Source organism: Dendroctonus ponderosae, unplaced genomic scaffold (genome assembly GCF_020466585.1).
Source record: "Dendroctonus ponderosae isolate FM_Combo_2020 unplaced genomic scaffold, Dpon_F_20191213v2 Dpon_F_20191213_33, whole genome shotgun sequence".
NCBI classification, from domain to species: Eukaryota; Metazoa; Arthropoda; class Insecta; order Coleoptera; family Curculionidae; genus Dendroctonus; species Dendroctonus ponderosae.
This window is the reverse complement of record NW_026018538.1, coordinates 6,101-30,098: the sequence shown is the minus strand read 5'-3', so window position 1 is coordinate 30,098 and position 23,998 is coordinate 6,101. Positions and strand designations below refer to the sequence as shown.

General features: G+C 33.5%; 1 protein-coding gene across 1 annotated transcript in view; it reads right to left on the bottom strand.

Moving 5' to 3' along the window:
* The window catches only part of LOC125504043 (cyclic nucleotide-gated cation channel subunit A-like), a gene marked incomplete at both ends in the record, with an annotated part of 37,128 nt that extends 13,640 nt beyond the window's left edge, over positions 1-23,488 (bottom strand). Inside the window, 3 exon segments of the mRNA XM_048665365.1 lie at positions 8,817-9,053; positions 23,096-23,285; positions 23,336-23,488. Coding sequence (XP_048521322.1) covers positions 8,817-9,053; positions 23,096-23,285; positions 23,336-23,463 — 555 coding nt within the window.
* Between the last annotated feature and the right edge of the window lie 510 nt (positions 23,489-23,998).

The following is a 23,998-nucleotide window of genomic DNA, read 5'->3' as shown; positions in this document are numbered from 1 at the left end:
AATTCATCATAATAATGAAAACATAATGTTAAAATGATTAATTAATAATAATGAAAACATAACAATAAACGTGGGAAAGTAAATTGGAATCAGATCAGCAAAGAACTAAAACTGAAATAAAAATAAAGAAATAGTCGTAGAAATGAAACCTATTAGACAATAATGCAGAAAAATATGATGATAAAACCAAAGAGCAAAAGTCAAAGCACTTGCAACAGAGGTAAAGACAAATGGTTGGAGAAGAAAGAGAGAGAAGAAAACCAGACCAACCCCAGGCTCTTTCAAGTAACTAAGTTTTTAGTGTACAAAACAACGTTTTAATGTAAACATGGAGGAAAAGAAACTTGTCAGAAATGATATGCATTAGACATAACAGAACAAAAGAAAATATCAAAAGTTTGCAAAGAACATTTTTGAGGATTATTAGAAGGAAAATAGGCAAACTTTGAAAACACGAAGAAAGGCAAATTTATAGAATAAAGCAAATAGAAGCAAAATTCAAAGAAATAATGCTAGATATGCACAATAAAATGAGGAAACAAGACTGGAAATTTTACTGATAGTACCAATTTTTAATCAAGTTAACAAATATCACTGATAAGTCGCAAAAGCTTTGAAACTGCATGAGAGAATAATCGAGAAGAAACTGAAAGAAAAATCCACGATATAGGTCGATAGAACAAAGCGGATTTAAGAGACAAATGAAATAATTGGATGAAACCGCTTCAAAGAAACTATACCTTTCACAGGCTTAGAAAATACAAATAAAGAAGAAACGTTAAACTAAGTGGCAACGGAAGCAAAAATGTGATATTTCTAACGAAATCAACATAACTGAGAAAACCATAGAAATAATAAGAAAAAAACTGATATTGGATTAGACTTTAAAACATTTCCAGAGTTCCAGAACTTTAAAACTAAGTTGAATTCATAAAGTGTCTTTAGATCAATTCCAATCCCTGTTGCTTAATGACGCCTTTCAATGAATCAGATTTGAATAAATTGTCTGCACATTTTTACCTCTTTTACATGATTAATGGACAGAATCAGGACGCTTGAGCCGACTTTGTTCCACAACACTGAACCTTTATCGACTATCAAAGCACAACTTAACATAATCAAATGGAGCAGCACGTAGCTCATTGTCGCTTTATAAAATCAACGAGAATTTGCATACTTTCGAGCCCATATCAATAGCAGCATTACCCCTTTTATCATTATTAAATACCGATGAAATCGTACGGAAATGAATATTAAATACAAACAATCACATCTGAGAGTAGATAACGTTTTTGACAACAACTATATTGGTTTTGATTAAAGCTGATTAAACCCCTTTATATAAGGTATCGGATCACTGCCAAATATTTGCAGTAGAAAACCGTTTTATTGACATATTCCTATATAGAATCAATAGTATTTGGCCAGAGTAAATTGAAATTAGAACAGGCAGTGCCTATTTAGCCTACTAAGGATGGCAAGTGAGTTGAGCATTCATCAGGGTATTCGCTCATTTATCAGCTTAGGGCTGCTATAGGGCACATTATTCAATGTGCCTCGTCAGGGCCTTCCATTTATAATCTTGGGGCGAAATTAATGGGCTACATACGAACATACAGGGGATTAAGTTTAATGTAACAAAAAAATGACCGAGATAGAAGAATGATTTACGCCAGGATGAACTTTTCAGCTTTCGTTAACATTTTCAGCTGCGTATAGGTCGAAACTGACCTCGTGTTTAATCCCATTGGGAAAACACATTATTCGACTACTTATGGTGAAACAAAAATACTATGCAAAGTTGCAACGGAATCTGCTAAAGTAGTTTAGGAAGACTTTAAAATTTGCTAGAGCAATTTGTCAAGCTTCAATAGTTTTGATTTTTATTTATTTGCTGCTGGATTAAGGATTTGAATTAGTTATAATTAGGGAAATATTTTTTGTTACACATTAAGTGAGCAATAAAATCAACCATCCGCATTCCGTCCTTATTAATAAGATTTTTATAGCTCTAAGAAAGAGGCGTTTTGGCTCCCGACCGGAACTGGAATTAAACTGATTCATTACAATTTTAAACTAGCTGATTTCTCAGCTTGAATGGATTCGATTAATAAGCCGGTAGATTAATAATTTCAAATTATTTTTTTCCTGTATTTTTAGAAAGAGAATGTTAATTTTTTTGCATTTTTTATAACTTTTTTTGCATATTCTTTCGTATCAATCCAATCTTAGTTAAAAGTCCATGCTCTTAATATAAATATAAGCAAAATCTATGCCCTAACATGTGACAGATCTGGTAATAAAATATTGGAGTTCTATTCAGAATCCGAGGCTTCAACATACATCATAAAAAAGCACGAAGCCAGCATAATAATGAGCCACTTTAACCCCAAAGGAGAAAAAAGAAAATTGGAAGACATTGCGGGGAATTATGGATTTGGAGTACTTAATAAAGGAACAGGCTGGTTAGTGCATCTAGAACAAACGATATCGGCAACGGATGAAACTAAGTGAAGGCAGCAGCATGTAAAGTAGGTGAAACATTTGTGGCAAGAAAGGAGAAAATTGCCAAAAACGGTTGGAACACACAAGATTTTATGCTGCTAATGGACGAAACACAAAAGCAAATGCGAATGATAAAACTAACTTACGGTCCAGATTTTACACGATTGGCAAAATCAGTTTTTGATCTAAATCTGATTTTTTAAACTAAAAAGTCATAAATTAAAACTGCTATTTCGATCAATTTAAAATCGATGCGTAAAGTTTTATTTATAAAATATGGTTAACATTTTTTTCTGTAACCCTTTAGCATTCGCATTATTTGCAAAAAATATATTCGGTGATTTCTGTTGCTTTCCCAATATTTCCGAATCTGGACAACATTTGACGAAAAATGTGTCTTGTTATCAAATTTGTAGATTTTGGTCTAATTTAATCGAACTTATAACTCTTGCGGTTTACAAATTTACCACAATCTCACAAAAACCCATCGAGTTTCTTGCGCCGTTTTATTCATATTAGTTGCAAACTATTACATCTTGTAAGGTATCATATCATGTCATCATCATTGTAGTTTTTGCAGTTTTCCTCAACAGCTCTATCATGTAGATCGGCGATTTCAAGTATCTAAGTATGGGCATATAGAATGCTCATATATATTTTGAAATATATATTTACTTTATCTCTATCTAGAATTTTAAGTGCTATTTGAAGTTTTTTTTAGAGTTTTTACTTATTACGAAGATGCAGTCATTTTTGAATGCTCTACATAAATATAGCATCAAATGGAAGCCGAATGTTACTTCCTCAAAACCTCAGGCAATCTCCTATTCGTGTGCGTGTGAATCAATTCAATTTTTGCTTATTTATTTTGGTTTATACATATTTTTTTATATTTTGGTTTTATATCATTCTGAATCACAAATTTAATTGCCTCAATAAAGAATTTGTTAATTTTATTTTCAACTCTCCTCCTTAGTAAATGGACCTACTTTTACTTCACCACATTCACTTTCTGATTTTTTCTGCAAACATAATTTTATTTGATTCATAAAGCTAATGCGCTAATGCATGCAATGAACATGGTGAAGTCGGTTTATCAAAGAAGTGAAAACTAATAGACAAAGAGAAAAAACAAACACAAGACAAATAAAACGGTGAAAATGCGAAAATATACATGGAAAGACAATAAACGGTAGAGAATCGCTCAATGATTCAACATCAGTACATCAGTTTAAAAGTAAGGAAACTGCTGGATAAAGAGCCAAATCAAGCACAGTGCAAATAAAAAGTACAAAAATCGCAAAAAAAGGGATGCAAAAAATTTAATCAAAATAATTGCGCAATACTCAATCACTACCTTATATTAAAAAATTGTCAAAACTGATAAAAAAATCGAATAAAACAATAAAAAGACAAAAACCGCTTCTCGTGAAAGGTTGAAATGCGAAAAAGTACAAGAAGCATATAAAGGAAGTAAATGCAAGAGAATCACAAAATAGTTTAAGATGACTACATTAGTTTATAAGAAAAGTGAAAACTTAAAGATAATCAGCCACGCAAACGACAAATAAACCGACCAAAATCCAAAAGTAGCTTTTAGTCAATACACGAATGCAGAAGAAACATAAAAAGGATATAAAAAATGAATACAAGAGAATCAAACACTATTTCAACATCGCTTTATAAAAGAAGCGAATCTGATGGATGCAGAGCCAAATCAAGCACAAGGCAAAAAAGCACAAAAAACTAGAAAACGATTTCCGTAAATGTTTCAGATGCAAAAATTATTTAAAAAAATTGATGCAAAAACAAATAAACGTAAGAGAATAGCGCAATACTAAAACAGAAGAAGTAAAATCTGATAGATACACACCCAAATCAAGCGCAAGGCAAACAAAACTGCAAAAAACCAGAAAACGTTTCCCGTGAATGTTTCAAATGCGAAATATTATCAAATAATCAAATACATGCAAGAGAATAGCACAATACTAATAATGAAGTAGAATTAAAAAAAACTGGTAATTGACTAAAACTGTGACAAAAAAATTTTTATTGACTCTTTGGTCAAGTGCCGTGAAAAACATGCAACTTCAAAATGGCAATGAAACTTGGATTGTACGATTTTAATAAGCAATGTTGATACAAAACAGTATCAGATTATTCAATCCTTTAATAGTTAAAACAAGGAAGAAATCATGTAAACCCTAATGTCTTATAATGCACATCAAATCTCCAAACAGTAATTCAGCAGAGAACTATAGATAATATGCTTATGAGTCTATTTAAATATTGACACAATATGCGTTTTAATTAATAATATCCACCTTGCAAAATTTCAATCGTTTTATTGAATCTCACAAAGGTTTTCGACAATGTTTCTTTCAAACACCAGCATATACATCAACGTCCCATAAAACCAACAATGTATCACGTTCTGACCCCAAAAATGTAGCTTTACTGGTTAAATTGCAGGACTACAACAATAAGCACACGAAAATTCCAAAATGCCAGCATTAAAAATTGTTGAATTAAAAAACTCAGTTAAATTCGGCCTTTTTAACTGAACACGAGTCGGATTAATGGCTCAAAAATTAATTGGGAAAGGCCCTTTAAAGTGCCTATAATATCTAAGACCATCAGTTTTTAGGGCCCGCATTATTTCCCGTCGTTCTGGTTTATGTTGCCCTAAAAAACACATTATTGAGTGAAATGCGACTAAAGCAATTGGATTTAATGAATGTATATATGAAAAGGCTGAAAGTTTGGAGGAGCTTTCATATAATTTTTAATTTCACATAATCCTGCGTTAAAGCAACACTTGGCAAGGATAATGTAAGTTCTACATTTTGCGAAGATTCTAGAATATTTGGAACAGTCCAGAAGCAGAAAAAATTGTCAAATATTGATGATGTCCAATAAATGAAACGTTGCATATATTACTACTTGGAACCTGCGTGTATATAGATAATCATCTGGTTGGTTTATGTGTAACTATTTGCATACGAGCCTTCTCAGTATTGATGCGTTGATGTTGGAGAGCGACACACTGAATAAATTCGAATAATGTATACAAAGAACGAATTAGAAAATAAAAGTATTTATACAAATAGCTACCATAATTATAACCGACCCACTGGACAAATTTATTCGGAGATTAAATTGGAAGACAAGAACAATAACTAACTTAAATTTAACGAAAGAGACGTGCCAAGGTATTAATGGGAACAGTCGCAGGGGAAAATAAAAATTTTAAAATGCAAATTTTGACGAAATTATACAGATTTACCATTGTTGGGAATAACTTGTGCATATCATTTACGTCGATGTTTAAAAGCGCTTGGGTTAATTGCAGTGACTCAGATACAATTTTCTACTTGTCCAGTATTTATCCCAATAATCCACAAATATTGATAAACCATTAGATATAAGAATCAATCTGGAAAATATTACAAAAGACAATTGCTACATTAGTCAACATTTTTATGGTGAACCGTATAGTTTTTATGGTGGTATTTAAACACCAATTCATTCAGAAAGGCGTTCTTCCTTGCCTTTCTTCAGTCAGTATTTGAACATATTAAAGTTAATCAATTAATCAATAATAATTATCAACTTTGTTGTTCTGTTGGACGAAGAATGAAGTTCATTTTAGACCGGGCATAATTAAAGCCACAATAAAGACTTGAAAATAGTACACAATGAATACTCCTACACTTGTTGGAGAACTAAAATCCTTGTCCAGAAACTCAAATTGAGCAAAACTTCCTGGGGCGACTGGAACAAGCAGGACCAAAGATAATGAGATTGCTAAGCAGCCAATAACTTTATCATCTCGGAAGAACATAGGAAGGACTGGGAGGAGGTACCGGGACTATTTGACGATATCGCATCTACAATCAGTACGCAATCAGAAACTGCAAGAACTTTTAATGAGCGATGGATTAGATATGAAACAACTCTATATATAATATGCTACTGCTCAGCATATACAAGAGTAATGAGCAATGAAGGAGTAGAACTAAGAAGTGCTTAGATGGATGCTACCTCGACAGAGAAGATTCCTATCTGGTAGGTAAACATATAAGCTTGGGTCCATCAAAATTTATAGCGTCAGAAAACCTACTCTAGACGGTGCAAAAGAGGGCATTTTCCGTACTTCATTGATAACAAAAACGAACCAAAATTACCAGTTGTTTGGATAAAATGTGCAACTATTTCAACAAAATGTTGAACTACTTTGCCTGTGCGTATTGCTCTTATATCTAGATTGAAAAAGCACTATTGTCTTTTTCAATCTAGCGCTTATAGCGCCAGAGTTTATACTTGCAACATTTGTGGTGCAGACGACAAACTCTTCTTTATCAAACAGTTTAATTCAAAAATATTTATCCATATTTTGCAATCACCCAGTTCTGATACGCACAAAATGGTACAAATACGTCCAAAACTACACCCTAAAACCCAAAGCAAAATATAGATACAAGGGAGTAGATCTAGCGGATCAACAATCACTCCATATGAAGAGAAATTGGAATTTAAAGATCCAAGGAACAAAAGCACGAAACTGGAAAAGCAAAATAAACCCTCCGTCGTAAACTAGACAAACGTTAAAGTAAAAGAAAAAGGGAAGAATAAGTCTTCAATGAAGACATAAAATGAAATTAAATAATTATCAACTTTGCCATAAAATGATTTTTGTCAGGCTTTTTCAATACCACTCCTTGCTCCTTCAGAGGCGTAACTTAAAAATCTTTCAACCCAAAAAAAAAATGGAACAGTAAAGCTCGCTTCCACTTTGCTTAACAACTTTTTTTAAGTCTGCTTTTATTTCTATAATTATATGAGCAATCTTCATATACTGTGTGGAGCATAAAAGTTTCAAATAAATGAACCAGTGTAATCGACAAAATGAAAATTATTGTTTGTGTTTAGAAGCATAAATATGATTTGATTAAATTTAATTACGTGTTTAGTTACGTGTATTACTACTACTTGAATGGAATAAAAGCAAAAGAATAAAAATAGCAATATTGAAAAACAAAAATGTATAATAAAAAGAGTACTTACAAAATGTAAGCATTATAAACTGAAATTAGAGGAATTCCCTTCGAAGTGCAGTTAAACCACAAAAGAAAAATATAAATATATAATAATAGGTAAAAACGAAGTTTCCTAAGCTTAGCATTGTTAAAGAAAATACTGACAAAACAGTCAAATGGCATCATAAAGGAAAATAAATTAATTCTTTTTCTTATTTTTTTTCTGGCCCCTAATTCGTATGAAAATTTTATTGGGCACCAACAGAGGAAAAAATATCAGTTTTTAAAAACCGCGCATAAAAATCTTTTAAGTAACTGAAAAATGTCCCCTGCAGTCCTTAGTGCACTAAAATAAAATTATATTTAAATATTTGAAAAGTGGTTCTCAAGAAAAATATACACTTAATTATAAAAACTAGTTACGAAAATTTCGTTGGTATGATAAAAATAGTAGTAAATGATTTAAGATAATGAATCAAAAACATGCATCAGTCCTTTTTAACTGAAAAATGCTCATCGAAAATCTTCTTGCATTGAAATAAACAAGTCTACTAAAATATTCGAAAAGTGGCTGGAAAAAATAAAATTTTAGTTTTGAATTTGAATAAAAATAGTTTAGAAAGTGCGTGATAAGTATAAAAAAACAAATATATAATGAATATAAGGCAGGAGCTTTAAAGGCTAGATTTAGATTCAAAAAGCTAATACTTTTGGAGCAAGAAGTCCACATGTCCACCAATATTCATAAATTTAGCATTCGCAACAGTAAAAATCATAACCTGAGATATGTGTAAAGGAATACTATTAGTACGATCGAAAAAGAAACTTCTTGAGGAATTTGAGGATCGCGCTATTTACAAACGAAGGTTTAGTCAAGTGTGAGCTTTTCAACGAAACACCCTTGAGGCTGCAAGCCACTCGTACCTGCGAAACGTCAGGAGGACATTTTTTCCCCCTCGAACTAAACTAAACGTCCGAAAAACTCATCAGCTTCAAAATTTCGAGCCAAATAACCCAGAAATAACTAATCCTAATGTCAACAACGAAGCCAACAAGTAGAGTTTGGCCGTTTTTAAACAAGTCTTGACTTGAATATTAATTTTCCTTCCCAGTCCAAACCCAGTTCTGTACACTCTGTTTCACTTTTCAGTCTTCGACAGCAAAAGAACGTATCCACAGCAAAAACATTCAAAGATAACACTTGTTGCACTTGATCCGTTGTCTATATCGTAACATGTTACAATCTTCTAGTTCGACAGCAAAACTACTTACTTTGTAATAAATGGGTAAAGCGGGATCAAAAACTACCCGATATCCCCAGCAGCCATGCTGAGGCTCTTCGCCAACATCAGCATTATCCTCCTGATGACTTTTGTCGACGAACCAATCGGGGGCGGTGGTTCCTCTGCGGGAAAACCTCCGGAACCTGACCGCAGCCTGCAGGGAGGCGGCTACTTGCCTCAGCCGCCCTCTTACAGCCGATAGGATTCGATGTTGATGCGAATTATCCTGGAAAAATAACACTTCAGTAAACTAAATTTGGGTTTGCAGTTCTTTGCTATACCGTTTGCGTGGTATCTTCAGTGATTCTGATTTTCATGTGAACCATTATCCGACAAGATCAAAGACACATTTAACGCTTGCGATTATCGGAACGTTTCATTTTTTTTATTTTCCTAACTCTTCGGTTAGTGATTAGCACAAGTTATTTTTCGACCTCATGGAGGCACTTTCCGCGCATCGGAACTAAAGGATACTGAAAACCCATCAAGCTTCCCAATTTGAACAAAAAGCTATTAGTAAGACGCTAATTAACCGTCACCGAAAAGGGTCATACAACACATTAAGGAAGCCATAAATATAAAATTGAATGCTATTATACAGGGTTTACCAAGCGGATATTTAATCGCATTCTTTTATATGATTTTGTCGTCGGCAATGTTGCTTGAGGCGGAATTAAGGAGAGTTTTTTAACAAACTGAGAAAAACAGTAGCAAAAAACAATGAGCAAATAAGAAATAGATTTAAAAGTAATGTAAATACCGAGGGTTTTTTAACGAGTGCCCAATTTTACAGGGCGATGCCTGGGGTGTTTTTAATATAAAACGTCCATATAGGCCAACAAAGCTTTAAATATTTGTTTTATCTAAGTAATTTTTTATGTACTATCTATATTTGGACTTGCTCTTTCATGTAGAAAGCGCCCCTTTTTAAAAAAAGAAACTCAGTTTGTACATAAAAACATTTTTGTTTGTACATACTCCAACTTTTGTACATAAAAAATTCGCTATGAAGAACCGTTTCGAGATATTTATTGGGAACCAATAAAACCCATGCAAAAAACCCTTTTAACTGAAAAATTTCCACTGCAAATTTTACTAAATTAAAACGAACAAATGTTCTAAAATATTCGCAAAGTGCCAAAACAAAATTTGCAATTAATAAAGCCAAGTCATCAAAACTATTTGAAAAATTGGTAGGTATGATAATAATAGTAGTAAATGGTTTAAATCTTTTTTAAAGTCAGATCATTTTCATTATTTTCAGAGCATTCGCATGCCTCTTAGTCATTTTCATGTTCTCCAACTGCGTCATTACGGCTTGCCACATTTTTTCCAATATTTTTGCTATACATTTCAACAAGAAGTTTTCGAGTCTCAAGCTTTTTCTGTTTTATTTCACGTTCAAGTCGTGCTTCAGGAAATTCAATTTGATCATCCGCTTTTTAGCGTTTTAGCAAAGTTTGAGGATTTTTTTACTACATCGTCCATGCAGATTTCACCAGAACCTTTAAGGACTTTTTTACTTTTGATGAATATTCTTTGACTCAAATGTTTTAATTAATAATTAAATATTAAAGCTTTTTAATATTCAACAATCATCTCATCAGTTCTCTTACTCCAAGTTCCAAATAATTGTGATTTTATGACCGCGTCGGCTGTCGCCTTAAGATCTTTCTACACTCGAAAAAATTCTGCTGGAAGATAAGAGTAGCCGCGCACTGGAAAGATAACTTGTATTTCTTAATCATTTCAAGAGCAAATATGTATGATCATAACGATATCTGCTCGAAGGACGAAAATGTTTGATATCCGGCTCGAAGGACCAAAATGTTTGTTCGATTGTTTGATTTTCTGTTAGCAGACTGTAAAAGCTCTTTAATTTAAGTCGATATATCTAATCACATTTAAACACTATTTTTATTTTGCGCCTTGCAACCAACATTCAGAGGAAAGCAAAATATTGTCTTTATTCACGACATAATTGGTTTTTTGTAATCCAGCAGATCTGAGCAGATTTCTATTGCTCTATGCTCCCCTTCTAGATTTCTAAGGCATTCTAACTCTTCCATTTTAATCCAAAAAACGATCTTTCTAATGAAATGAACGATACTTTTATCAAAATGCATTTTTCCAATGTTTGTGGACAAAATGGACTTAATTCAGTTTGATTGTTTAGATAGTATTTCTGAGCCCCATAAGAATACGAGAACTTGTGTGCTTCGACTGTCCAAAAGGTCAAAAGAGTTAGTATTTCATAATGAAAAAAAAATACCTTTGTCTGTACTGTAGAGATCAAGCTGAGATTCAACTTTAAATATACTTAATGCTGTTCTTAACTTAGCCTTAAATGCGAAAATATGAGGTATTAAGCCAAACCCCTCTGAAGTTGCAAACCAGTTGTGCTTGCCAGACGCCAAGAAAAAGCCTAATCGCGACGATTTAAAAGTCCAAAAAAATGTTTTTAAAGAATTGGTTAGTAGAAAATCATCTAAAATTGTTAACCATTGAACTTGTGCATTCTTCAAGAACACACCGATAAGTCAAAATCAAGGAAGTTCTAATTTTTATTTCAATACAAAAGCAGAAACCTTTTGCGATACAAGAAATAATACATGTAAAATTATGTGCGGATATTTTTTAATTGTTTTTAGCTCGTTTTCACTGCTGGTTAAGCTCTTGATTGCGTTCTTTACACATTTTTCTTGGTTGCAAAAGCAACTGTTTAATGCTAAAATCACTGATTAAAAACTGTACGCTTTACTATTGTTTCTATACTATTCAGTGCAAACACGTTGAATGGAACAAACTCATTTAAAATTCTGTGCTGGGAGCACGTTCGATCACAATTCAATGTCAATTACTATTTCTAAACGCGCACATTTTTCAAACTAAATTTTATATAGTGTCTTCCAGGTTTTAAAATAGAATCTTTTAGGATAAAAAAATAATATATTCTGTAAGTTTTGCCATTTTTGGAGTCATTTTTTTCAGTCAGAGAATGTTTTCCGATTTCCTAAAGTCTATAATAGTAGACAATAATAATAATCTAAATCCCTTTATAATATATCTACTATTGCTACTATCAATAACCCAGAGACTAAAAGGCTAAAAAGTTGAAAAGATTCTCATGCATCCAGCTCAAAAACCATCATAAATACTCGATTTATTACGGTAACATTTTCAATACTTTTCCATCGTTACAAGCATTAAGGGGGCTTTAAACTAGAAAAGCCTTCCGCTCTATATAGATATTGTCGTAAAGAGGTCGAAATTAGAAACTCCGCATCTGGTGAAATGTTGTCCAACGAAACCCCGTTTTAAAATGGCTCACGCTCTCTCAACTTTAAAGAGCGATGCAATTTCTCATACGCGAAACCCATTTTTCATCCTAAAAGCTTCAGCTTAATCTGGCTGTATAAATTCACCATAATTTTTCATAGCATCGTTTTTTACATCTGGGACATATTGAATTTTTGGGTGAATGGCCGAGTATCCATTAGGGGTTGGTCAATATTTTAAATATTTGGCTGTGAAAAATGTCAACAAATTTATTAACCTGGATGACTAATCAACATAATTGGGATAAAAGCAATTTCTTTGATAAATTTCAAATTGCCAAGAGGGATTTTTTAAGCAATATTTCGCCATTAAACCTCGGCCCTATAAATATGGATGAAATGGAAATCGGCAGATTTTGCCAGATTTTACGCGATCCAAATGAAAAGGACTGAATGCTATCAAGCAGTTTATACCGATTTAACGTGCAATAAAACCCGATTTTCAGCAGATCGGAGCAACCTTTCAAAAAAGTGAGTTGTTCTCTGATAGGTAACTGACTGTAATAACCAAATTCCCATTTAATTCATCATTAAACCGCAGAAAATTCAGTTTGTACATTTGTAAATGAGGGCAATTGGTATTCTGCACCATTTCTTCGAATTTCCATAGCCAGATGGGCTTTAATAAACAATAAATCCAGGCATCCGCTTGCACATATCGGAAACCGCAAGAAATGCCGTCTTGAATCCAAATCCTTGAAGGATTTAACTTGTCTGGTCCAAATTCGTTTCTCTATAGAATTGCATATGCATGCTTGTTTCTCTTATTTGAATATCTGATACGGTTTGAATGCTGGTTTATAGACGCGTCGAATTGATTGCTAATGTTGCTAATTAAACATGAAAGTCACATTCAGATGGATTTTGTGCCAATAATTTGCCGATAAAACTGCAAATGAAACGGAGTTTTGAGAACATAAAGCTGTTGTGATGAGGAGGATAAAACGAGAAAGGAAACTCAGTGAAGACTTAGAGGGTTGTCCAATCAAAATGTCGGGAAAAATGAGTCAAAAAGAGTGAAAAGAAAAAATTATTGAACTACAAAGTGCTAAGGCTTCATAAAAGTTTTGTCTTTTTTACGACTGTCTACATGGGACTTAAAAATCTATTGGTTTGATTTTAAACCTAAGGATTTTAAAGCTAATTCGTATCTGGTATTTTTTGTCCTTAAAAGTTTTTAAGCTAAAAATGTTTTATATCGTAAAGCAAACTGACCATTCAAAGAATAAATATTTATAAAATAGCATCTATACACTTGCAAAAGGAACATTACAAAAAAACACAAACATTCTTTGACTTTTGTTGATGATCTATAATTAAAGAAATATAAATATAAAAATATGAAAATGTTCTATAAACTACAGATTAAATAAATGTGCAGTTTGCCATCCAATGCCAAAATGTCAACACTGTTGCAGGATAGAATATTCCTTACGAAATTAGAAACTTTGTAAATTAAAATTCAATCACCAAACTTAACATGTAAGTAATATTGTGGATATTAAAGCAACACTTCTTGGGACACCCAGCATAATCGTTTACTCAGAAAAAGTTAACTTGAAAAATAAAATGCAGACCTAAATTATTTTCAGGAAAAGAAAGCTTAATTTTTAATATGTTTTATCAAGTACAACAAACTAATTCTAGTTGGAAAAGTATGCGAGTCGAAAAACCGGTAGTAGAACAGTTAGAAATCAAAAACAGAGAGAAGGAAAAGAAAATACAGATGAATGAAAGATCTTGGGAAGCTGATAAGTTGAGAAAACTTGAAAATCTGAAAAACGAACTGAAATAGAATCATTAGTACAGGTGGAGAGCACACATGAGTGGATAATAGGTAGAGGACAGGAATTGACATAAAAGTCTGGAAAAAGGAAAAGGAGAATTACAATTTACTAAGAATTCCAGAAATTTTCAATAGGGAACAAGGAGAAATGGAAGTGGAAGCCGATACCTGTTGGTGTATAACATGAGGGATAAAGAACAGATTGGGTGGATCACAAATAAAAAGCCCAGACCTTCTATAAAATAGGCTTAATCGGTATCACAGAGAGAATACTTAAAACAGAATTTAGCTCAAGAGAAAGTACCACTATAATTGTAGCTTATGGTCTCAAAGATGGTAATATTAAGAGACATAGATGGAAGTAAGTACTAACTAGAAAATTGACAAAGAATGGGTTGTACTTCCGACGAACAAACATTGACTTCTTTTGGCCGACAGCAGAAATGTAAAAAAAACATTTTTTGTTGAGTGGATAATAAAAATGCTAACAGAAATAAAAGGAGAAAGCTCACAAAATTAAAATAAGTACAAAAAGTAACACGGCAAACAAATCAATTTATATAATTTGAGAGATACCTATGAGGTTTTAAGAAGAAGGCAAAAGCGCGTCGGAAATAAGGCAAGTAAGTTAAATTTGTCGCATGCAAACGCTTCTGAAAGTAAAGAAGCAAATATGGAAGTGGAAATTTAAAAAAACTAGACAAAATTTATGGGAAAAGAAAAGGGTTTACAACTCATAACATAGTGAACGCAGCAAAACAGGAAGCATGAGAATAATTCAACAACAAAATGGAAGAAGGGAGACAAACAGTAAAATAGATGTTCAAAATAATGCAAGCAAAATAAAGAAATGATTACAGAATATTGAAACAATTGAAATTCAACAAATGACAGTAGAGAAAAATGCAACAAAAGGGTGAATATGGACACAATTTAATAAAATGATATAGTTGGAAAGAAGGGAAAGCAGCAAGCTACAATAACATAAGGGCTGTGAGCTTCAGTGAAAGAGGTTGAAATATTATCACCTAACTAAATAAGAAAGTGTGAAATGAAACTGGAAACTAGCTATATTAAAACTATTTTACAAAAGAAAAACATACGGCGATAATTTTGCTCAGTGAAGAAATGAACAAATACGATAAAGTTCTAAAGAGAAGAGTAAAGGAAAGAATAGAAACAGTACAACTCGTCTTCAAAGCGATACCACAGAAGAAAATTGCTAATATTCAAAAAGTTTGGCCTCCGTAGTGGGAGAAAAAATTTGATTTGGAAACGTTTGAAACAGAGGGGAGTGAGTATGAAGATAAGAAAAATCATAGAAAGCATAAAATTAAAAAGAACTTGAGATGATATGAGAAAAGAAAGTAAACAGTACGAGGACGTTAAGAAGAGAAAAGGTTAAAATGAGAGTACGTTTAAGCCCTGTGTTATTCATTAACGAGTTAATGATATACTGGGGGAGAGCAAGGCAAAAGTGTGCCAAACATGAAAATGGTTGGCGAGTTGAGGCGGATTGAACGATCATCAGATCTTAAACATGTCCCAGCGATATGCAAATAATCGTCTAGAGCAAGGAACATTAATATTAATATAGACATAACTAAGAAAGTGGTGAAGCAAGAAGAGGAAATAATCAAAGCAGACCTAGGCGAAGTGAAGCTCAAACGGGTGCAAAATGTTAGTTCTTGAGATTGTAAATACTCGGAAATTAAAAYTATGAARTAAAAACTGATGAAAGAATTAGYGCAACAGCTATAGTTTACCATGGCAGAACTTCGATAGACGAAAGATTTTAAATAAATAAAAAAAWTTGGAAGARAGGGCWTTGTAAACAATACAAAAATGAATATAGTGATAGCTCTTRACTACCTATTGATAGATAATTCGTCTCTTAAGCAAGAAAGCTGAAGAAGGAGACCTGAGGAAATGATGTCTTAAAAATCACATACAAAAGGCAAGAAKYWGAAGGCRAAACACAKAACAAAACGATTTTGAAAAAATACATATTTAAGAAACATTTGTCAAACCGGTACYSGTKTATTGTATGGCAACKAGAGTTGGGAACTAARAAAGGCTCTCAAGAGTAAAATTCAGACAGTGGATATTAAATATCTGGGAAGAATYAAGAGTGTCCTCAGAAGGGATAAAMTACCAGATAAGAAAGGAACGAATAGTGGAGTCATTTGTACATTATGCAGAACTTAYGGGGCAGAAAAGGGTAGTGGGAAGGAGGAACAAGWGGCCACAGAAAATATAAAAGCACAAATTTTAAAAACGATCTACTAATAAAACTATAATTAAAAACGGTTCAGTTTTATACTGAAATAGAAAAAATGTTGTGCAACAATTTTTTGACTAATATTATGCAACTTGAAACCTCAATTTGTCCGGTACTTTTGAAAAATGTAAACATGTCGATGAGGATCAGCTTTAAATGCAATTTGCAAAAGTAATTAATTTGAAGCTGGAACCGCACGAATTATTCCCAAAAAAAACCAATTTTATTTGAAATTATAAAATGCAAATGTTCAATTTGAAAATACAATGGAAAAAGCTAATAGGGAAAGTAGATACATTAGCGAAATTTCCTTTGCGTATCGATATTTGCGGGGTATGTGATGGAAAGTAAACATATTAGCATTGTAAACAGCTCAAAAAAACCACTGGCGAAATAAACAATCCGCGATGACCCAATGAAAGCAATTCCATTTGAACTAGGTTTGCATAAAAGTTGGGTAAAGCGACCAATGCCCTCATCAGCCCTTTTTATGCATACTCTTATAGATTTTCTAGCTGCTTTAGGAAGTCAAACAGAACAAAACCAGACGCTTTCGATCACGACTTTGTCGACCATCAATATGGTAGTTAATTCTTGATTATTCCACTAATAAGACAACCCAATTACCGAAAGCTTTAATCAAAAACAAGTCCAATCCCTTTCTTGTCTAGTTGGGTCGCATTTGTATGCATTTGAATTAACAGGGAGAATGGAACGGGCAAATTTAGGTATCGAAATGAATCCTTTTTGCCATCCCTTTTCAGGGTGATTGACGCAACCCTCATATTAAATCCGTTTCGGGCCCGTATCGAAATTTTACGACTCCTTCTATATATATTGGATTGAGTAATATCCATAAATCTAAAAAAAAGTAAATGCAAAGTTGGATTCGCTGGTTTGACGGAATACATACGCTAATCTACACAATCGCTGGTAGGTAACAAGAGCCCTTAAATTAAATTAAAATCTGCAAGTTTGCCTAAAGGAAAAACACTTTCGCAATTTATCGAGCGAGGTTAACGATTTCGGGGTCTGGATTTACTGCCAGCATCCAATTAGGCAAAAAGCTCAATTTTTACCACATGGGCAGCATCTTGCCTCTTAAAACTCCAACAATTTTGTCAAATGCATATTTCTCCTTCAACTTGTAGCCACGGAGTAATAAATTGCACATTAAGCCGCCTAGTGTAAAAGCAATTACTTAGTGAAGCCAACTGTAACGGCATTCATTAAAAGTTCTGCTAAAAATACTTTGACCGACTGAATTTCATCCTCATCAGCGTAAAAACAGCATTCTTTCAGCAAGAGCTCAATCAATCTGTACGCTTGCTTTAATCGCCCGATAAGAACCGTGATTGATTGCATTTGTTGATGTTCCATCGATGAAATCTCCAAAGGGCCAAATTGACAACGGAGAGTTTAAAAAGCCGCAAAATGTACCCACGAGGCAGCATTTACCAATTAAAAGTTGGAAAGTTGCCCTCCGAATGTGGGCCATGAAATATCGATGGGAATCGGTTAGATTCTTCAGATCCCTTGTTTTATTTCCAGATGTAATCAGTGTGGTTTCAGGTAGAGCTAGAGTCCCCCGAATAAAACAAATGGCGACTTCAGTTTCTTTAGGTTGGTTGATTTCGTGCAATTTGTTCTTTGGTTGATAGATTAGAGCCTTTGCGAATGCTTCCATTTGAATATATGCACATGCATTCTCTAACTTTAGACTGTCAATATTTTCTCAGTCGGTGGTCGGATTTGAATAATTTTTTCATCGAATCATATCTCTATTCTTGAACAACATTTTTGGTCAAAGTTCAAATATTTCTGCGGGCAATATGGGGGTAGTCCAGAGAGAAAAGTTTACCATGTTATATTTTTGTGAACGATCACATTTTCCGTGCGATATTTAGTGAAACTTTTTTATCTGCAAATTAAGTTTCTGGAAAAAAAGCTGTGTAAACAACATTTGTTTATGCTCTCTGTTCTGTCAATTAAGTTGTTCAAGTTTTTGTTTCCTTTAAGATAAACTATTCTCATTTTTACGTCTAAGGTGGTTATTTTTTGTTTTGCTTTCTTACGGAGTTACATACGTAATTACATACAAAATGAATTTTGAGCAGAAAATCTGAGATAACGGTTATAATAAATAATATCTTTCGAAATTTTCAAGGCAAACAGACGATGAAAGATCCAAATTACTCAGAAGACATGATGCTATAACACCGTGTCCCTTTTTTCTGTCTGAGCTGTCCGATATTGTCTGCAGATGTACTTGAACTTTGACTAAGAAAATGTGACATTAATTAAACACCATGTAGATTATCTTTATTTGATTCTTGTTGCCTATCTTCTAACTTAAATTTTGTCAAAGAATGTGGATCTATCATTCAGTAAAAACACTTCTCAGATCGGATGGCCGATTAAGAAAATATTCAGAGTCAAAGGTAAAGAAATATTTTAAATACGTGTTAAATTTGCGGCTCAGTAAAAATATTAATTTAAAATTTTTAACCCCCTGTTATTTAAATTTTCTCAGGAGTATACTCTCATAGTTGAAACAGTTTTAGTTCAACGCCCTTTATCTACAATGTAATCCGGGCTAAACAACCGTTTTAACGAGTGAAAAGGCATAAAAAATAGGTAGACTTTGCCAAAAAAACTAAAAAAAGGGTGCAGATGCCTAAGTCAATTTTAATAAAAGACATCGAAGTACAAAATACAAAAACTTATCAATAAATCGAATCCGATGCTGGCATGTAATCCGAGTTGTCTGCTGGTTGCTTCGTTATACGATCTAGGCATCACACTAAAATGTTTTTCAACAGTAAACACTCGCAAATTGAGTTATTTTATGTTTATATCTATAAATGAACAATTTTGGGGGATTTTTTTAAAGAAAATCAAACTCTATGTACAAAATAATAGAAATTCTTCCCAAAACAGCTGGATTTAAAGTGGGAATCCTCCATGCTGTTTGCTATGCTATGGATGTGCTTATTGCAAAATCTGCAGATAATTTCCCAATGTTATAATGATTCTTTTAACACTTTAGCCTAATTATTAACTATGCTCATGAACACCGAGAAGACAGCAGGTAAAAAGCTTCAAATATCTCTGAGCAGAATTTGCAGGCCATGAAAGTTGCCTTAAAGAAGTAAGACATGAAACAATGAAGACGACAGAAGTTCAGGATGCCTGAAATAAATTGTTTCTAAGGACAAACACCCTAATGCCAAAAGCAGGATGGACTTTTTAACTGAAATAAATAATCGCTATCGTAAAAGGCAAACCTGATTGCCCACATTGAGACGAACAAAAACTAATTTTTATTAGTATTTTCATCTAAACTTTGTTCTAAGTGTTTTATGCGCCGAGTTTGCTGTTTACTTTACTTATAGCAGCTTTTTTACTCGAGGGTCCATGACGTGACTAAATCTACGATTCTCAATTAGCCCATAAACTAAAGACTGAAATTAATTACTGCGGGAATTTCTCTAAAAGACGCACGAAAAACACTTTAGCCGAGTGAAACTCATCTTTATCAAGTGACTGTTTGAGCCGCAAAAACAACGTTCTTTCAGCACGAACCCAATACTTGCTTTCCTAAAATGGTCCAATAAATACCGTGATTGATTGGTTTTGTTAAAATATCTAGAGAAGTAAATTGGCAATGGGAAGTAAGTGTCTACGAGTTACACGGATCAATTAAAAAGTTAGAATGAAAGTTTGAAAATTCCCTCCAATGGCTCAATTGTTCTCAGTTTCATCTCTGATAGCCCGGTATTTTATGGTAAAATTGATATTAATTTGTGTTGAATTAATTATTAGAAGCTATCGAGGATAAAAAAAACCCTAACCGTGGCCTCGCAACCAGGCATAAAAAAAATGTAATGAAAAAGATTTAGAGCAATACAAAAGCCATAACAGATAAGATCTGCTCGAGAAAAGCCTACAATTTGTAAATAGGAAAGGCCATTCTTGTTGATTGAGCGCAATTTTATAAGGCAATAAAACGGACCAATTAAATTTGATTGTGTACATCGAGCTCCATTTCGTTTTTACCAGCGTTTTTTAATATTGATTCCAGAATTTTTTTAAATCAATGTGTTTGCCCAGGTTTTCGACATATTTCCTATATGAATTATATGACCAATTTTAAACAAAAATTATTCGTATGTTTTTCAAAACCTATTTTAATTCTTTAAAAACAGTTGTTCGAACTCATATTTTACCACGCTGGACGGTTGATTTTACTAATTATTATTTGCCAAATTGCGGAAAACTTATGAATGAACTGCAGACATTGATTCTTCATGTAAGATCACCTTACACCCAGACCATGAACCTAAGTTGTAAAACAGTGTGCTTAGAATTAAAGATACTTTTAACTAGTGATTGGGTTAAATGAAGTGCAAGCTCCAATTTAATCGAAAATAGGTTCACTGGAGAGAATTTCGAAGCTAAGCTTATTCAAGCAGCGCCACCATACTCGAGAACATTTAGACAATGTGAATTGCGCCACCAAGATGAAAGTTTATCCAAATTGATACCTAGCACAAGTTCTCTTCATTGATCGTGTCAAACAAATTTATTGGGATGCACAAAACAATTTCTAATAATATTTGACTTTAAAGCTAATTGTTTGAGAACGCAGAGAAGCTGATACGAGCAACGTGTGTAGACCGTATTCTGAAAGGAAATAAAATTTTAAACTAAACTAGATAAAACTAAGATGCTCACAAAAGTTGAAACCAAGAGAATACAAATCCTTTTTTCAATTATGTGGAAAACATTTGTTTCAGGCAAAGTGCCGGATCAGTAGTGATTACATTTTTATCTTCTCTCTACAGTAGTTTTGCTTTTGTACTTGAGCTGTCTCTTAAGCATGGATCCAGACTTGTTTGTTAGAATTGCTCAGATTTATTGAAACTAATTATATTTTATATAATGTATTAATTATTGTACAAATCGGGTTTTTTAAGTGATACAAGGCTATACTCAGAAACTATTACCAAGAGGTTTATAAAGATTTGGAAAAGTACAATCAACATTAAAATTCCAAATAAATTGCTGAATATTTTTGACTGTGAAGTTTGATTCTATAAGAAAAAGTACGTCTGTCTACAAATGTCTACATGTAGAAATTTTAGTCCCATATTCATCAAGTGCCGTGTAGACACGTGAATTCATGGGCAAAAAATGGAGGATGGCGCGCCAGCTTGCAAAAAGCTGGTAAGGATTTTTTCTGATTTATAAATTCTTTAGTTTTAACTAAGTTTAATTGTTGGAAAAGCAATTTTTGAATGCTTGAAGGATTCTTCTTTACTTTTATTCTAATGTCCTGGTTAAAACTCTGAAACCCAATTATCTTGATTGAAATAACTTTTGGGGATAATAATCATCCGTTATTTGCAACTCCTTCATAACCAGCCACCACAGATAAAATCGTTAATTAACCTTTTTTGACTTCTACTATGGCAAACTATTGTAAATGGCTTCGCTTCGGCACAGTCCCAGCAATCATTTAGGAAAATTTAACTGTGCGATTTTCCAGGAATGACCGGATTCTATAATTGATTGATTTGCACTTTCTTCATTTGCACAGCAAGTAAATCATCAAAATTTTGTTTTAAAAACTATATTAAATCACTCGTCGGTATGTGAACAGATCGATTTATTCGAATGTAAGCCCTGTTTATAATTGTCCCGTCCAGTATCTTTTCAGCATTAATTTCGTCGCGCTCAGCAACCATTTATTCCTTAATAAGTCACGTTGTTTTAATTATTTAGACCTCGACCGTGTACTCCCTGTTTGTTTTTCGTTTTCATTTACATTTCCATTGGCCAATTAGAATACTTTATTTAATTTCAATTTTTTTTATGTAGCTTCAAACGTTCATTCCTGTATGCAAAGGGGATCGATAAATATCAGTTTTGCGTAAAAGTTTTCGTTTAAAACAAACATGTGTTAATTTTTAATAATTTTATGTTTATAAGGTTACCAATCACACTTTTACATTTATTTGTTATTTACTTTCCCCCAATAATTTAACTTTCATGCTCTTTAAGTCTGGTTTGGTTTGGTTAAACTTAGTATAGTTAGCTGCACTTTTTGCTGCATATTTAGCTGTAGAACTTAGAATATTATTTTGGAACCCGATCAGAACCTGAATTACAACTGCAACTTGTGCTGCTTCTTAATGTATGATTATAATTTTGTTGTCTATTTACATACATTTTACTAACTTAACTGTTTATATGTTTCCAATGTCTTAAGTTTTCGTTGTTTTAATTCCAGTCGCTGCGGGTTTAATTAACCAGCACTTGCCTAGAAAATTGTCCAGGCGACCAACTTTTTGAACATTTCCACCTGTTCACTGCATTGTATGAAAAACTGCATTAAATCTGCAGCAATTTTTTCATTTTTTTCCAGGATTAGTATCATTTCGACTACCGCAACGATTATATTAACCGAACCTGCAAAGTGCGATTTTTTTGGTAAAATAGCAAATCCCGATTTGCATCACGCCCGCATGCACCGACAAAGTCAAAGTTTGCAAAATTATTTTGTTATGCAGCGACTCGACGCCGTACTAAAAATTCCAATTAAGCCATTCGCGACGTGCTCCAACTTCATTTAAATACATTAAGCGAACATGGAGAAGAATTTTAAAATTATTTCGGACCTCCCAGCTCCATTGAACCTGAATAAGAGGTCATTGCAATTGTTTAACAAAATCGAAAGAACCCCTACATGGAGCACTGGAAGAACTGTGATCAGGCTCCAATAGGCCCGACACCGGTTCTTGAGGTGCCTGAGATCAGCTCCTACTTACTCACCAAAATTTAAAATAAATTCAACCTACTTGAGAGGGATTATCCAGGGTGGTCTCCGATAAGCTCTGTCCCCTATCAGCATAAGACGTCTGCACGCGGACCTCGGCCAGTACGTCTCTGGAACCATCTCGAGACAGGGACGTATTAAAGTCTGTTCTGGAGAAGCTTTTGAGTAGCAGCTTCTGATGATTGGTGGGCTGGAAATGGCTGGGCTGAAACCTGCACAAAGACTTTCAGCCATTGGAACTCATTGTAGCGAACTAAATGACCTGCATAAGTTCAGTCCGTCCCTGCAAGGACCAGGGGGGCCGCAATTGTTGCCCGTTTGCACTGTAAACACCGAACCGGCCCTGCTGCTTACATTACCCCTTGCAGCAGCCATAACATAGCTCCACATTGCCACAATTCATTGCACTCCTTTCCTTGAAAAAAAACGAGAAAAAAATTAGCTCGCAAATCTTTCGGCACATTCATCTAAACGTATCCACATCTGATCCTCCAAAAGGAAAACTTTCCGCCTTGTCTTGAGTGCTTGTAAAGCCGTGTTTTCCCCGGATAATCGCTTTTCCATCAGTTTTCCAGATCAATTTTCCTGATGGGGCTTTTTGTTTATTTGCCTTCTGCTTTGGAGGCTTTAATAACTACAGTCAAGACGCGGCGTTACGAAGCCGAAAGAAAAAAATGTAAAACGAAAAGCAAAAGTTTAGATGGTTGAAAAATTCCATTTGGAAAATTAAGGCGAATTCCAGTTATCTATGATTGCTTAGAAATTTTTTTAAAATTAAATAGTACTGTTAAAAAGGTATCTTTTATACGTCTTATAAAATTGGAACTTATCGCTTTATGCTAATTTATTATTTCTTTGTCAAACTTAATCCTGGCGTCTGCTGTTTTTCTCTAAACTTTATTTTACTGCTAGTTTGGTACCACTT